Source organism: Lemur catta, chromosome 5 (genome assembly GCF_020740605.2).
Source record: "Lemur catta isolate mLemCat1 chromosome 5, mLemCat1.pri, whole genome shotgun sequence".
Taxonomy (NCBI): Eukaryota; Metazoa; Chordata; class Mammalia; order Primates; family Lemuridae; genus Lemur; species Lemur catta.
This window is the reverse complement of record NC_059132.1, coordinates 70,169,867-70,187,199: the sequence shown is the minus strand read 5'-3', so window position 1 is coordinate 70,187,199 and position 17,333 is coordinate 70,169,867. Positions and strand designations below refer to the sequence as shown.

Below are 17,333 nucleotides of genomic sequence, written 5' to 3'. Positions count from 1 at the left end.
GCCTTGTCCATAAGAAAAGAAGGCTAGAATAATTGAGAATACCCATGGATTCCAATCTTAGTGAAGAGAACTGCAGAGCCCCTAGGGCCTTACTCTTATAATATTTGGAAATGACTGTGACTTGAATTTTAAAAAGAAACATATTCAATATTTTTAAAGTACTCTGTACATGTGACACATAGCACATCACATAATTTCAGGAATAAATGAACATTAAAATCTTAGTATTTTAGAAGATATTTTAGAAAGTCTGAATTTTCAAATTTTAGAGTATTTTAGAAAGGTTAAATTTTTTAGTGATGGTCTGCTCTGTTGTTATTTTATTTACTCATTTATTCAATAAACATATTGAGCACCTAGTTCAACAATGAAAAGAGTAAAGAGGGAATTCTCCTATTTGCCCAACAATGGTAATGTTTTCCTTCAAGGTGTTCTCCTATGTGCCCATACTTTGTATTAAATCATAGGAGAAAACTGTTGGATTTAAAAATTTGCTATCACCTAATACAGTCTTGAGGTAGACCTGCACCTGAATGCCGGGGTTACTTTTCTTCACTGGGAAAAGTTGAAAGAACAGTCATTATAAGGTCTTATTCTGGGGCAAGTAAAAGCTGACCCAAAATAAGTTTTATAGTTAAAATTTACATAATTGGTGCTCAGATTTTTGATATGCAGCAACCCACTAGATGTAAAAACCCAGGAAGAGGTCATAAAGGAGTTGGACACCAGAAATGAGGCAAAGACGCCAAGTTCCACCATTTTCTTTCCAAGTAGGTTCTAGGGGATGCATTTGGTTTGCCCCAATAAAACTCTCTTTACCTTTATGTAGTCATAGATGTTCTTCTTTATGGTTGGTAAATTTATAGTGGAACAAATCAAGATTGTAACAGAAGATTTGTCTCTGGTGAAATTAAAACCATCACCTCTTTGATCTTGTAGTATAATGAAATAAATGGTTAAAAGTATGGTCTTTGGAGTCAGACAGACTTGGGTTTGGGATAAGCTGTCACTTACCAGCTGAGTGACCCTGAATTCAACCACCCTAATCCTGATACTCTTTTTTTTGAAATTCTAAAATGGGAATGCTAATAGTACTATCTAACACATAGTGCTGTTATAAGGTTAACTATATGTGTGAAATGCATAGTATAGTGGCTAATGCAATGATAAATCCTCCATAAATGTAAGCTATTGTTTTAATTATGCATTTTTCTCCTTAACATACTTTTAACAAACTCTAATGTTGTTTTGCATAATGGAGATAAACTGCCAAAATATGGTGAAAGTAGTTATATGGTTTAATTCTTTTTCTGTTGGAATTACGTTCAGGTTAACCACAGAGACCTAACCAATTGTGGGTCTTTTTTTCTCACTTAATATGGAATTCACAAATAGGCAATATAAGACTGATACAACTGTTTGAGGAAGACATCAAGGACCCACCTAATTTTTTGCTCTGCCACCCTTATCAGTGGTTTTCATCTTCATTGTTGAAAGAGGGCGGCTCTACCTCCAGACATCCAAGGAGGAAGAGTCCAGAGTAAAGGGCCTTTTTACTAGACTGTCTTTTTTGGGGAGCAGAGGGGTGTGAGAGAATCCTCTGAATGAACTTCTATGTATATTTCATTGTCCAGAGCTGTTTCATGGCCAGCCCACATACCTTCCTTCCCAGCTTCCAGACACATTCCATTGCCATCCTAAAAAAAAAAAATTAAAAATTGTAGTTCTGTTGGATATTGAATAAGTAATCATCAGTATCTGCCACAACCCCCCCCCCCAAAAAAAAACCATTCCCAGTCCTGATGATTTTTCTAAAAAGAAAAAGATTTTTAAACATTCTCAACATTGGGACATGCTGAGGGTATTAGCTAAGACTTCAAATTCTGTGGTCACTGGTCTGTGTAACTGGCAAGATAATAACCACATCCTTTCGACAGTCAGTATTGTCAGTTTGCTTCCACGTTGCAGTGTAAAATTAGGTTGCCATTTAGTACAACAGTCATGATCTTGGAGATACGACTGTCTCGTTTATTCAATAATCTCTTATTGAGGATCCCACTGATCTTGGGAATAGAAGTAAAGGAAAAATGTAGAAACCACATCCAAATTTTCATACATGGATTTTTTTTATCGTTATATAAAGGTGACAGATATCAGTTGGCTTGCATCTGGCAGGGATTCTTTACATTTGCATGCTTAGAGAAGGTCCCCATTGTGCACAATTTCTATGTGATCACCCTCACCGGAATTAGGGGTACCTGGTCCTAGCCATTTTCTATTACCAGAGGAATCAGGTCCCATTTTCTACTATTGATTTAAGATGACCTGCGTAAAGAACCAGATGTAGAAAACATTTACGGTTCTTTACCAGCTTAACAGATTACAAGTCAATCAGTAAGTATTATTTAGGCTAACTGTTGCCCAGCACTAAGGAAAAAAATGCCGCCCAGCTTTCCTGGTATGATCCTTCAGAAGCAGCTATACTAAGAACCAATTCCACAAACCCTTGTTCGTGGTAGGCTTTGGCATCGATTTCGTATGGCTTGGAGGAGCTTGAATGAGAGCATAGGTCTGCCTCTGTTCTCCCAGGTTCACTAGCCAGGTTACCTGGGGTAATTATTTAAATTTTCTTGGCCTCAGTTTCCTTATATGTAAGAAGTGAACATTGAACAAGACATTCCTCCTTGAACTAAGGTTTAGGGCAGCATGGAGACTTACTGTGGAAACTGTTACTCAACCCCGTTCAAGTTGTGGGGTGCCATGGGGTGCCGTGGGCTGGGAGAGGTCCTGGAATTTAATGCTTCGTTTTTGAACTCCTAAAAATAAAGGAGTTGGATCTGAAGACACCTGAGTCCCCTACTTAATCTGATGTTCTGTCAAGCAGAGCTGACAGAGCTCCCTCCCAAATTCTCCCAGATGAGTTTAATTAATGAAAATTTTTGGAGAAAACTTTGATGGGTTTCATCTTCCCAGGATCTGTGCACGAACCTTCCAAAAGTAGTAATGCAAAGCTATATTTCGTTAAGTTTTTTAAGCATTAAAGTTTGAAATAAGCCCAAAGAACATCAAGGCTGTGAACTCTTTTATGCCTAGGAATCTCCACCAGTGTTTCTAATTGGGTACAGATTGACAAAAATTGTATATAAATTCTACTGTCTTAGCAGTTCATTGAGTTGACATATTAACTAGCAGAAAATCCCATACTTTGGGAGGATCTTTGTAATGGTCTTTAAAGGGAAAATTGGTTACACAAAGACCTGCAGAGAGGAGGTCATAGGGAACCTAATGGGTCTGTTAGGACCTGCCATGAGCAATACCTCTGGCATCTTATGCAGAGCCAGTAGTGATAAATGAAAGGGTAGGACAGGTCACCAATGCCAGCCATCTGATTTGCAGCCACTTTTCTAGGATAGCCCCAATGCTGCAAGGTAGATCCTCCAAGCTGAAAATCTTAAAAGGGTAGATGTTGGCAAATTACCCTAAATTGAAATGACCCTGAAAAAATTAAAAGGTGATATAGAAGAGCTGCAAGCACTAGAACAAAGATATTAACCCCAAAAAGAGTTATAAACCACAGCTAACTCTTAATTTCACAAGCAGCCCTCAGAGGGTGGTAGCTTGTTTCAGGCAGAGGTAGTGCAGAGCCCATGAAACCAAAAGATAGAGCCAGTAGGAGTAGGGTCTAACCAAACAATTATATGTCCTGCCTGGAAAATGACCGGAGAGGTTTTAATCTATCCAGGAGTACAGAGAATTTCAGAATTTCAGTTTGAGTTATGGCTCAAAACTTTCCAGCCTTGATGATAAAAGGAGGAAATGATCAAAAATACCATATGTCACGATGGAAAACCCAAGCGGCCCAGAGCCTCTTCTTCAGTGGCCAGCCAGCCGATCTGGACAGTTATTTATGAGTTGAGGTCATGTTTTGGCCAATCTTTTGCTTACAACTTTAACCAAATCCTTCTCTCTTAGCATTTCTCTTGCCAAAGTCAAGTTGAGAGATGGTTCTTTGAGAGGATTATTTTGTCAGGTAATACAGAGATCTAACAGTAAAATGCACCAACAAAGCCAAGTGATATACCAGATACTGGGCTAAATGGTGTTAAAATTGAAAGGAAACAAACTAAAGCCCTTTCCTTTGTCCCCCTTGTTCTTTGTGTTTTTGTATTTTGAATGTTTGTTCTTTTGTTTTTGTTTGTTTATTTATTTATTTATTTATTTTACAAAAAATGTTCCCTAAATGGCAGTGAAAGGCCCAAGGGAACTTTCTTAAGTAATAACTAGCTTACCTCAGAGGGGTAAGCTTTTAGGACTTTACCATTTGATCTTCCTCTTGTTCCTTCTTTATTCTAATTTTCAACACTTTATGGTTTCTAGCTTCTCTGTGCCTGGAAATATTCTAGACTGACACTTTCCTAGTGTCTGTGAATTGTTGCTAAATTTGCACATGTCCACTTGTAACCAAGAGTATTAAACTCAGAGCCAAGGAACAGGAGAAGGAGAAAAATCCCTTCTTTGTTTATTGTAGACTTTGGCCTTGATTTCAAATGGCTTGGAGGAGATTGAATGAGATGGCAGGTCTGTCTCTGTTCTGCCGGAGGCACTAGCCAGGTTACCTGGGGTAATTACTTAAGTACTTTTGGCCTCAGTTTCCTCATATATAAGAAGAGAACATTGAACAAGACGATCATTAAGGCTCCTCCTTGAACTAAGGTTTGGGGCAGGATGGAGGCTTAGTTACTGGGGAAACTGGTACTCAGTCCTGTGCAAGTTGTCAGATACCCTGGGGTGGGAGAGGTCCTGGAATTTAATGCTTTAATTTTGAACTCCTGAAAATGAAGGAGTTGGATCTGAAGATCGCTGGAGTCCTCTACTTGATCTGATGCTCTGTCAAGCAGAGTTTGATAGAGCTTCCTTCCAAATTCTACCAGATGGGTTTAATTAATGAAAATTTTTGGAGAAAAATTTGATGGGTTTCATCTTCCCAGGACCTGTGCATGAAATAAGACGTGTCCCCTTAGATCACTAGGTCATAGGAAGCATAGTTTGTCATACTGTATCTTGGCCAGTTAAGGCCTCATCATTATGAATGAGGAGCCTCAGTTCACCATAAACAGGAAGAACTGAGAGCCTTGTATTGGGACTGCTAAGATGGGATCATTCTCTCTACAATGTGTTCCTGTTTTTCCAGCTGTACTTTAAGGACAAAAGTGCTTAATCCTATATACCTATTTGCTTTATTTGAAACAAAAACCTGTTTAAGGAAGAGAAAAAACCCAAATCACATTCAAGGCAAAGACCACAGGTGGATAAGTAGAGACATAAACATTTGATTGCATAGTACGGAATAGCCAGAAATTTATGGATGCAATTTATGGATATTCCAGAGTATAAGAGTATGAAAAGAAATGTTTTGTAAGAAACAAAATCCTGTGAGACTCTGTATAAAAAAAGAGGTTGTCATTAGACAAGTATCTCTGAAAGAAATGAAGAGAAACTTAAATATACATTCACAGCTCCCAAAAATAATGAAACAAATACTAAAGGATATGGGAATACAAATGAAGAAGAGCAAAAATTTTAAAATAGTACCTATACTCCAAGCTATTTTGTGACTTTGGAACTGATTTAAAAGCGTAACGGATATGTGTATTTTCTGTTGTATATGTTATGCATCATAAAAAAATTTTTAAAAGGTGAGTGCCTTAACCTAAAAGAAGCTTTTAAGGGTTTTTTGTTTTGTTTTGTTTCCCCCCTTCCCAAGCAGAGGAAGATAATTAAGATGGAAATATGTTCAGCTGGCTGAAAAATGATAAACGTGGAGAGTTCTTTATAGGTTGCGGGAGTTTGGGAACAGAGCCTGGAACCTAACATGCAAAGTCCTAAGACCAAGAGTAACCATGGGAGGGGGTCTCAGTTAAGAATGTTATAAGTAATAGAAAACCAAACTAACAGTGGCTGAAACAAATGAGACTTACTGTCCTCACAAAACAAGTCCAGAGATGGGTGGTTGCTGGCTTTCATTCAGATCTGAGAAATGCCATGAAGGACCTATACTTTTCCCACCTTTCCCTTCCTCCATTCTTGTCAGTTGGCTTTCATCCTCATGCCTCATATTCCCAAAGCGGCTGCCAGAATCCCAGGCATTTCCTTTGTACTCAGCCCAGAAAAAGACGAGAGCTAACAACTAGGCATATCTTTACTTTTATCAGAAAAGCAAAAGCTTTCTCATTGGCCAGAACTTTAGCACGTGGCTACCCCATCTGCCTCTGTAGAAGACAGGGAGAAGGAAAGTTGAGAATGGCTATTGTGTTAACCAATCCACAGTTTCTGCCAGAGAGTTTGTCTCAAAGAGAATCATCTTGTGGCTTGATGCTATTGGGAAGAAGTAAGAATACAGAGAGGCATGGCTCAGGGCTGCAAACATATCCACTAATAGAATCATGAAAGCAGTTCTTGGGTTGAGTTAAACCACCTATTCAAAATGCAGATTTTTATTATGAAGTGGCCATAGACCTTAATTAATGCTAATAAATTCTCGGTCTTTTTCACTATAAAATAAGGGTAATGTTTATGCCTTGTCTCACTTGGATCCTTTCGTTCAGTCATTCATTTATTCAACAGATATATACTAAGCACATCTTATGTATCAGGCATTGGGCTAATGCTGAGGATACACAAGTAAGTAATGCAGACCTGCTTCCCCCAGTGACTCATGCTGTAATCGGGAAGGGTGGCCAGGGGATGTATTGAGTGTTAGACTATGCAGGGTGCTTTATATACAGGAGATAGATGTACAATATAGAAGATATGTTAACAAGTGATATAATAGGTAAAGTAGTACAGCAGAAGTATTTGTAAAAGAGCTTTGGGACAGAGAAGGGGAAATGACTAATTCTACCTTGGGAAATGGGGAAGGTTTTACCCAGGAGACGAAATCTGAGATAGGGCTGGAAAATGAGTAGGAGTTTGATATACAAAAGAGATGGTGGTGGGGAGTAGCTTTTGGTGGAGGTTGATTCAAAAGCATTGAGAGATTAAAAGGAAATAGTTTGTTCCTGAAAGGTTGAGCAGTCCACTCTGCAGAGCATTTGGGTGGTGAGAAGTGGCCAGAGCCAGGCTATAAAGGACCTCAGAAGCCATGGGAAGGAGTTTGGCCTTGGGGAGCTCTTGGAATACAGGGCGAGACATAATCAGATTTGTGCCTCAGAAAGAACATTCTGGAACCCATGAGGTGAGAAGAATGTTGGAAGGCAGACAAGCTGTTTTGGAGGCTTTTGCAACAATCTTGGTGAGAGATGATGACTCAATTAAGGCAGTGGAATCCAGAAAGCTCTTTGGGCTGAGAGGTGCTAAAGATAAGACGGAGAGGAATCAGAAGATTGTGAGGTTTCTCACGTGGCACTTGGGTGGCATCATTAACAGGAAATGCAGGAGAACGTGGCATCTGTTGAGCTCCATTTCAGCTCATCTCAGCTCCATGAAAAGAGGAGCAGGCCTTACACTTTGGTAGTTGTGTTCCCAAAGTAATATTCCTCTTCCCAGTGCCCTGCCCCGCCTCACCCAGGTGTGATTCAAGGTCACGTTCTGGGATTAGGGTCAAAATGGCCTGTGGTTGCCTTGTTCCTACGTGTGAAGTGAAAACGGATTGCTGTGGTGCATGCAAACATCGAGTGGGGAGAGGAGCCACCCTGGACAAGGCCTGGGGTCCAGGCTCAGCGTTGGGGCTGACCAAGATGGGCACCCCCGTAAGAATTCCGCCTGCCTCTCCGCAGCTGCAGATGTTCTTTCTGCTTAGCTGCAGCAGTCTTAGTCGTTTTCATCGTGTCTAACACTAGTAGAGGGAATTGGACAGTCTATGATACTTAAGCTTCTTGAGTACATGACTAATACTTGAAAAAATTGTTAAGAGACTTCTTTCTTTTTAATTACATCTACTTGTTTGATATGTGCCCCAATTAATTCATTCTTGTAGTGAATGTATTAGAAAACCCTGTACTCTCTTGACCTCTCCTTATAATTATTACTGTCATCCTCCTTTGAAGCACTATTTTGATTACACACTGTAAAGGAGCCACTAAAATACCCTCTCGTTGCAATGTGGCTGAAATACTCACTGCTTGGACTCAAGGACAGTCATCTAAGAGTGGTTCTTGTTCTCAGAAGTTCAGTTGGCCTGTCGCTGCCTTTTCACCTTCCCTTCTCTCACAACTCCACCTCTTCCCCCTTAAAGGTGTTTAGTCACACATTCCTATTTTAATAAGACTAGCTCTTCCCTCTGAGGTGCCAAGAGCTGTGTTTTAACACACACAGATAAATCAATATATGTGCTTTATCAATGTTGGGCTTGCTGGCAGGTGCTGCATAGCAAACATGATTGCAGTTTCACCATCATTCCACTTCCCCCCCTTTCCAAACACGTTCTGGTTGGTTGGTTGGTTTCTTCTTTCCTTAGATGAATCTCTGGCAAGGCTTCGTTCAAATGAAAATTGATCCAGTTGACTCATCCAAATACAGGTGGAAACCTGTGTTTGGAAAGCAGTTTTAACCAAATTGTGGAAAATAAAGTTCTTTCTTCTGATGTTGTCTCTGACCAGTGTTCTGAGCATTTTCACCTGCCTGGATCTTAACAAAAGTTCTTTCCACCATTTAATTATCACCACATGGTATCCCGTTCTGTAATATAGAACTGTGCTTTAAGAAGATTCACAATAATTGACTGAGGTAAAGGACAAGATCTTAACTCAGTACATCATTTGTCTTGTTCTTCAGAGAGAGGCCAAAAGGCTTATTAGTGGCCTATTCAAGTGTCCTTTTGGAAGTGTCCCCTTCCCTCTTTTTGGTGCTCTCTGTCACCTGTCTCATTACATTACTGTAGAAGGAATGTGTGTACAGTCCACTACAGTTCAGTGAGAAGAAATGTGGATAAGAAAATTAAAGGTAATCCTATAGATAATAAGAAAATAAACACACTTTAAGATGACAAGGGAATGTATTAACATCTGCTTATTTTATTCATGGCTGTGAATTATGTGCAGATAGCTTGTGGTACTCAACTATTTTCCCAAATATGATGAGACTTTGGGGAAATTCTAGTTATGCATTCTTGCGTTAGGGAGTTTTATGTGGAACAGCATGCAGTTATCATCACTGAGTCTGCTTAATATAAGTTCCTCATTAAGCATTTTGTACAACCTGGAACAGAGAGCAAAACTTTTCTTCATGTTAATAAATAAAGTGAAAATATATTTCCTTTCAAGGGATTGAACCGTTTATTTTCACATCAGAATTTGAGATTTACAATTCTTTATTTACTGGCTTGTGGCAAGAGTCTACGTTTCTAAAATTTTTATGTGCAATTTAGCCATTCACTCATCAAACAAGTACTTATTGAGTACCTACTGTGTACTGGGCCCAGTGCTATCAATCTGCCAGAGGGTTAGATTGGCTGGTCATTAGTGATGAAAGAGAGAAACACTGGAGACTTGACTGGAATTGGAATCTGCTTGCCACTGTGGCTTTCAAGAGTGTCTTAGAGACAGGAAGTGAGCATGAAGACCACTTACGGGGGCTTGTTTGCATTCACTAGCCACACTCTTCAGAGGGAAGTCTCTGCTAAAATCCTGAATGTCGACTAAAATGAAATGTGTTCATTTTGCCTTGTTTCTTCCTTCATGATGCTTTGTTCTTTTGGCCCAGAAACAGAAAAGATAGTACTAGAGGCAGGAAATGGATTGCCATCCTGGAAATTCAATGACCAGCTTTTTCCCTGTGATGTGTGTGGGAAAGTGTTTGGCCGACAGCAGACGTTGTCCCGACATCTCTCACTGCACACAGGTGAGTCAGGGCTTCAGCTGTAAGCCCTCCACACTCCGTCACCAACTTCCCTCTTACCAAGAAGCTGAGTTTCTGTAAGAGGAGTATTACAGGAATGATAGAAACGTGCTTATCCTAACCTTTTCAAGCCATTTTACTGGGCATGTTTAAAGAAGACCCTGGAAAGGCTTTTTTATTTATGTTCAAAGGGCTCATTGAGTTCCAAGTAACACCGATGAAAAAAGGTACACATTTAGGCATATTCAGGTAAGATTCTTAAATTCTATAAAGAATTTATTGATCTCAGGCCGGGCACAGTGGCTCACGCCTGTAATCCTAGCCCTCTGGGAGGCCGAGGCGGGTGGATCGCTCGAGGTCAGAAGTTCAAGACCAGCCTGAGCAAGACCCCATCTCTACTAAAAATAGAAATAAATTATCTGGACAACTAAAAATATATATAGAAAAAAAAATTAGCCAGACATGGTGGCGCATGCCTGTAGTCCCAGCTATTCGGGAGGCTGAGGCAATAGGATCGCTTAAGCCCAGGATTTTGAGGTTGCTGTGAGCTAGGCTGATGCCATGGCACTCACTCTAGCCCGGGCAACAAAGTGAGACTCTGTCTCCAAAAAAAAAAAAGAATTTATTGATCTCATCTTGAGGGTGCAGGGGATGGGGACTCACCCCATTTTTTTGGCTCATCTTCTTGTGTGTGGGAACAGTGGGGAAAAGAGCACCTTGATGGAGAAAGTTCCTGCGTTTGTTTACATGTAATAGCGGAGAAATATGGTTGGTTCTGAGGGTTGGGAAAGGGAAGGCAACCAAGTCAACAAAGTATATAGGAGGAATAAATAGTAACTTAATCAGTATAGCAAAAATAAGTGAAGACAAAAAAACACAAGGTGAAATCAATAGTAAAAATAAAACAAGATGGAAATAATAAAATCAAGCATTTCAATTTTTACATTGAAAGTGAAGCTTTTAAAAAAAATCCAGATATATCTTGTATATCAGAAACACAAAAACAAAATGAAAAGTTCAAAATAAAGGTTTTGTACATCACACAAAATAAAAAAGCAAGAGCAGGATATTAATATGACAGGATTAATTTCGTCCTTTTTTCCTCTTTATATTTTTAATATTTTTAATCTTAAATTCCACTAAAGGCAAAATTTAGTTATATACTTAGTCACAAAGAAAAGTGGAGGTTTTATAAGGCCACATTCTCTGAGCATTCTTAAATGAAATTTAAAACAACCAAGGATCAATAAAATATCCTACCTAATTGAATCAAAGAAAAGGGAAGAAAATCAAAATTCAAATAACAGATATCTAGAAGGAATGAACAAAGAACACTTCATACCTAAACCTGGCACAAAGGGCTACAGCACTAATCAGAGGAAATTTATAGACTTAAATGTTTTAATTAGAAGACAAGAAAGACAAAAATAAAGGAACTAAGCACTCTTCTTAAGGAATTAGTAAAAGAACAACAAAATCTAGGAAAAAGACAGCCATAAAATAGATAAATACCGTTAAGCCCGATTAAGAAAAGAAAGCAAAAATACTCAAAATTAGGAATGAAAAAAGAAGCCTAATTATCAATGTAGATTATATTAAAGAATTATTAGAGAAAAAGGATACCTCTATGTCAAAAAAAAGAGCTAGAAACTTAGATGACAGATAATGTAAACATAATTACCAAAATTGATCCAAGAAGGGGGAGGGAAATTTGAATAAATCAGTTACCAAAGGGGAATTTGTAAAGATGAAGGAAATATTATTAATAAAGACATCAAGTCCAGAAATGTTCCCAGGTGAGTTCTTTCTAACCTTTGAAAGGAAGAAATTCCAGTGTTATTAAACCTTCCCAAGTGATAGAAAAAGATAAAGAGTTCCATAGTTCACTTTATGGAGGAAGCATAACCTTAATAGCAAAACTTAACAACCTCACTTATTAATACAAATGCATACATTGTAAAGAAAGGGCTCTATTTTATCTGCTGTGGGGCTCACCCCACCCCACCCAGCCCTGCTGAGCTGCCAGGCCTTCAGCTGTTAGGGACCACCTATGGTAATAAGGGTGCCTGATATTCTGTAGAGAAAAACTTTTTTCCATGTTCTTCTCTGTGAAGTAAATGGCAGGTATTTTCTTTAAGTCAGGCCCAGTAATACCAAGTAAGCATTAAGAGTAGAAAAATGAAGTTGTTTTTTCCTTCTTCATTACCTTTATCTGTACAATGAAAGCAAAGCCCGCTCCTTTTACTTTAATTTGCTTGATTAATCAAATGAATTCCGAATGCCACTCTGGAAACGATCCTGAAACATTTGTCAGTTTTATGAGAGGGTTTCCATTAGGAAATTAATAGAAATTTTTTATTTTATTTATATAAAATGAAATTTCCAATTAAGTTATTTCACACAGCATTTTTTTTCCCTTTAATTTCATTAGTATTTTTATTTCTTGGCTGACCCAGGCCTGGAGCTTAGGGAAAATGATGGGGCCTCTCTTATACTGCATTCCCCTTGCTGTGCACAGCACTCCCCACCCCCCCCGCCCGACACACAGGGGTGCGTGTGCACAGACACACACACACTCACACAATATTCTTTTGGCCCTTGTGGGGGTCACCGTATCAGGAAGGGGGACTGTGGGTGTCCAGGAAAAAGCAGATTGTCTAGTTGCTCTGAGACTTTATTTTATATTTAGAAGTATTAATACAGGAGTGACCTGCTGGGTAAACACTTTTAGATACTTACAATTCCAAGGTATTACCTCTGCCCCCATTTGGAATGATACTTGAACGATTTAACTCTGAAACTTTTAACTGATCTCTTGTAAGGTGTTGGAATTTCATTTTTTTGAGAGCCATTTGGGTTTTTTTTTTTTCCTGTTTCTTCTTTCCCAGAGGAAAGAAAATACAAATGCCACTTGTGCCCCTATGCTGCTAAGTGCCGTGCAAACCTGAACCAGCACTTGACCGTCCATTCCGTGAAGCTGGTGAGTACAGACACTGAGGACATTGTCAGCGCCGTCACCTCTGAAGGCAGTGATGGGAAGAAACACCCTTATTATTACAGGTGAGTTGTGGACGGAAAGTGTTACTCTGGGCATCTCAGACTCCTGGCTTCAACACCCTCTGCCTGTCTGCTAGGGGGAATACATCATGAGGCCCCTTTTCTCAATCACAGCTGACTGTCATTTTAGTATTTTTTTTTTGCTTAGATTGAACCCTGCAGTTGCACAGACTCCGCTTTTGGCGTGGGTGGCCCTGGTAGAATTAATTGAAAGAGAAATGGTCTTGGAGGTGGCTCCCTAGGGATGATTAGCTTTTAGGTCTCTGCAGCTCAGAAGCTCCCACCTGTGCAACTATGTGCCTTGCTGCTTCCTACGAATTGTAGGGGGAAAAAATGAGGAAAAATAAATCTGAGAACCCTGAGGAAATAGCCCAGAAAAAGCATTACATATTTTCCCCCGGTTGTGTTGCCCTTTAGTACTTGGATTTTATGTTTTCCTTTCATATTCAGCCATGACTCAATATTGGTTTGGTCACCATAAAACCCCAAGTTTCAGGCTGTCTACCAAATTTTGCCCTAGAGATATGCCACACAGATTGGCAGAAACTTGCTTTTGCACAAAATGTCTCCTTGGATGGGTGGCCTCTATCAGAAGCTGTCACAGATAGGGCTGCCTCTTGCTCGGAGTGTCATACGACAACATTAATATGTTTCCATTACTACAAAGGAGGGTTTCCAGAGCCAGAGAGAAGCTCATGTGGTATGAGGTGCTCTCTGGGTTTATCAGTGGACCAGCACCACTAAATATCTTGGCAACATCGCCCCATATCTCTTTGCCCAAAGGAAGCACTTAGGTGAAACTCGGCATCTGGAATCTGTAGTTTTTAATTAACTTTATGATTGTTTAGCATCATTATAGCATGTATGTGATTGTTACATTATGCTGGCCCTTAATCTGTTTGGCACAGTGACCACTTCAGAGGCATCCCAGAAAGCAGAAGAATTTTCTAGTGAAAAACCTTTTGGTATAGAGGAAATGTGTGTAAAATTCCAGTTTTCTTGAATATGCCACATATAAATGGGTAGCCTACATTTAGAAGCATGTATCACTCCTCTTTCTTCCCCTCTGTGATTTTATCCTTTCATACAGTTGTCACGTGTGTGGGTTTGAGACCGAGCTCAATGTCCAGTTTGTCAGCCACATGTCACTCCACGTGGACAAGGAACAGTGGATGTTTTCCATCTGCTGTACTGCCTGCGACTTCGTCACCATGGAGGAAGCAGAGATAAAGACTCACATTGGCACCAAGCACACAGGTGACCATTTCTGTCAGTCCTTCTTACCCTTCCCTTCCATCCCCTGCACCACAGAGTGCTTGCCACCTGGCAGAAGCATCCTCACCACCATGAGACACTGACATGTCCTTCCATGGAAAGAAGGACTTTCCCAGGAAAAGAACCACATTTCCCTGCAGTCATAGTACTGTTGCCTGACATGCCCTGTGCCTCACTGCTCTGAATGACTTACAAGTTCGAGTGCAATGAGAGGTGCTGAGCTGTTTGCTGGTTCCTCATCCTAGGTCCTCTTCCTTATCCCCATACCTAATAGCCATTGCTCTTACAGTGCCTCAGGCTCACGCCTATGCACACTGCATCTCATTTAAGCCTCATAGCAACCCTGCGAGGTAAATACTGTTGTTATCACACTATACAGTATAGGTAGAGAAACTGAGGCTTCACAGAGGTGGGGTATTCCATCCAAGGTCAGCAACTGGATGTGACTACTGAAACTCAGCCTAGCATAGGTTTAGTTCCAGAGCTTGCTCTCTGCATCATTGCTGTTCTGACAGCCTTGAGAAACACTTGGCAGACCTTTGAACCTTTCTGTTTTGCTATGTCAGGGCCCAGGGCCCCTACCTCTGCGGGCTCTGTTCCTCTCATGAACCTGCAGCCCTGGTGTTCTCCATATTGACGCCTGGCATGTGTGTTCAGGAGCAAAGAAAACCAGATCCTCCTGAAACAAACCGATCACTTCTAGGCCATGGCCAAGACTTTGCCAGTGCTCACCTTTCATTTAAGCTTCTTGCCATTCTAGTTAGCTTTTTCCATTTATTGATATTAACATTCTGACTTCACCATGCAATTATACTCTCACAAGTGATGGTTACAAATGACACCAGCGTGGAGTCATTATGTGAGAGTAAGGAGCGCTCCCCCTGCATTTGCGGTGCTTACAGATTAAGAGCTGATGTTGCTGACTGCCAGCCCTGAGTGTTGGGTCAGCCTCTCACACCACCGGCCCTTGAAGGATTCAGGAAAGGGAATTTCCCTGACAGTTGTGCTGACGATGTGCACGGCAGAGAAGGATCTCTCTGTACTTCTCTGGACGCTTTGGCTCAGTGGTGCCAACAGCAATAAAAGCTTGTTTTTGTCAGTAAATTGAGCAGCCATGACTTGGAGGTCTGCAGAGACCCGTTATGCTGACTGAGAAGGTGCCATTTTTACAGTCAGTTGTCTGACTGTAATCACATTAGCCTGTGGGCAGCAGGTGAGCCGGGAAACCCACATTGAAGACAAATTAAATTCAGCATTTCTGGAGTGGCTAATGGAGGAAAAGGCCAGCCTGTCTTCCATTTCCACTGGCTTTTCAGATATTCTTTTTTTCTCTTTTCTATTAAACCCTTGGTCTTCTAATGCTCTTCACTCCAAAGTGTGCCTGAACCCAGCTGAAAACCTTCCTACCTCCCACCCACTCCCTAATCTCATTCTACCATAAGGACACTATAGAAACCATAATGGCTGGGAAGAGGCTGAACTTATCATTTCATTGTCATCAATGCAAACTTCACATTTACAACTAACCAGTGCAAACATACTCACTCCTAATTGCCACAGTGAATATGGCAAAGATCTTGTTTCCTCTGCAGTGACAGGGCTCCTTGTCTAGCTGGGAATATTCTCCTTTGGTGGTACAGAGAGCCAAGAGTGAAATGTATTAGTTTCTTCTTTAATTCAGTAGAAGCCTTTGATGCTGCTGCTATTAGAATAAGGTTAAAACCTATTTTATGAGCCAGGACCCTGCAAACTTTTTGTAAGAGACCAGACAGTAAATATTTTAGGTTTTCAGGCCATATAATTTCTGTCACTGCTACTCAACTGTGCCATTGGAACTTGAAAGTAGTCATAGATGATATGCAAATAAATGGGCATGTCTATGTTGCAATAAAACTTTATTTACAGAAATAGGAGGCTAGTTTGGGCCCAAGGGCTATAGCTTGCTGACCCCTGTTATAAGTTAATGATCTCACAGAGAGAGTTTTCTATATTTAGTGCTGTTTTGAGCTATTTGAATTTGACCCAGAATATATCGATCTAAATCTATAAATGAATAAGCTGTATTGTTGCACAGTTATGACATAAAGCGTATATCTATATAAAGCATATGATATATACGTACGCCATGTAGCATATATAGCAATACATATTCCTAAGAATAGGGAGCTTGTCTAAGTCACTGCTTTATCCCCACTCCCCAGTGTAAGTGGGGAGTAAATGTTCATTCAGTAAGTGAATACACATGTATACAAGTTCATGTACATGTATTTGTGCATGCTGAATAAGAAAATTGCTCAGACATGGCCCTTCCTTGAACCTTAGAGTTCTGCTGTCTTATTTCTATAATCTATGTGGAAGAAGTTACTTGATATGGGGAAAGTACACATTGAATTCTACAACTGAGTTCTAGACCCCATGTAATATATATAGCATTGTGAATTTAGGAATTCATATAACTTCTCTGGGCATCCATCCATTCCCTGAATTTTTATTAATAGATTCACAGGAATATGCCCTATAGGCCTACGATTCTCTAATTCTATGAGACTTGCTCTTTAATTTGATTTACCTGTCTTAGGAAAAGGCACCTATGATTTCAGGACCCTAGGAAATCCGCAGTGCTGTCTTGTTACTAATACTTAAGTGAAGTTGTGATCTACAGGATGAGCTTTAATCAACAACACACATTCACTTAGTCTCCTATGGAGCCCATGCTTTCTCACACTCCCTGAGGGGTTGCTGTTACCTAAGGCATACTTGTGAAAGGAATACTGAGGGGGTCTCTGAAGGACTGTCATCTCTTGAGATGTTTCTGCCTAGTGACCTCTTCTCACCCTCTTCTCCCACTTCCTGGCTGCTTATCCCTGCAGGGGGAAAATAGCCCCTCTGGTGTTTGTGACCTCGTCAGTGCAAATTTTGCTGCAGTTTTTAAATGTTGCAGAAAGTGGCACTGAGGAATCTGAATAGCTATTTGAAAAATAAAACCGTCAATACCTCACCTGACACTGATACCAAAATAAGTTCCAGATGACTTACAGAATCCCTGTTAACAAATCAGCCCTAGAAAAGCTTGAAGAAAATAGAACAGAATTTTCATCAGACTTACAGAGTGAGGATTTGTAAAAGCTTAAGTGATAAAAAAGAAATCACAAACAAAAACCAATAAG

The 17,333-nt window shown here is 40.1% G+C and overlaps 1 protein-coding gene across 1 annotated transcript in view; it reads left to right on the top strand.

Annotated features, from left to right (window-relative positions):
* The window catches only part of ZNF827 (zinc finger protein 827), a 162,733-nt gene that overhangs the window by 132,611 nt on the left and 12,789 nt on the right, over nucleotides 1-17,333 (top strand). The window contains exons 9-11 of the mRNA XM_045552080.1: nucleotides 9,700-9,837; nucleotides 12,723-12,894; nucleotides 13,982-14,148. Of these exons, the coding sequence (XP_045408036.1) occupies nucleotides 9,700-9,837; nucleotides 12,723-12,894; nucleotides 13,982-14,148 (477 nt within the window). The remainder of the gene's footprint in view (nucleotides 1-9,699; nucleotides 9,838-12,722; nucleotides 12,895-13,981; nucleotides 14,149-17,333) is intronic.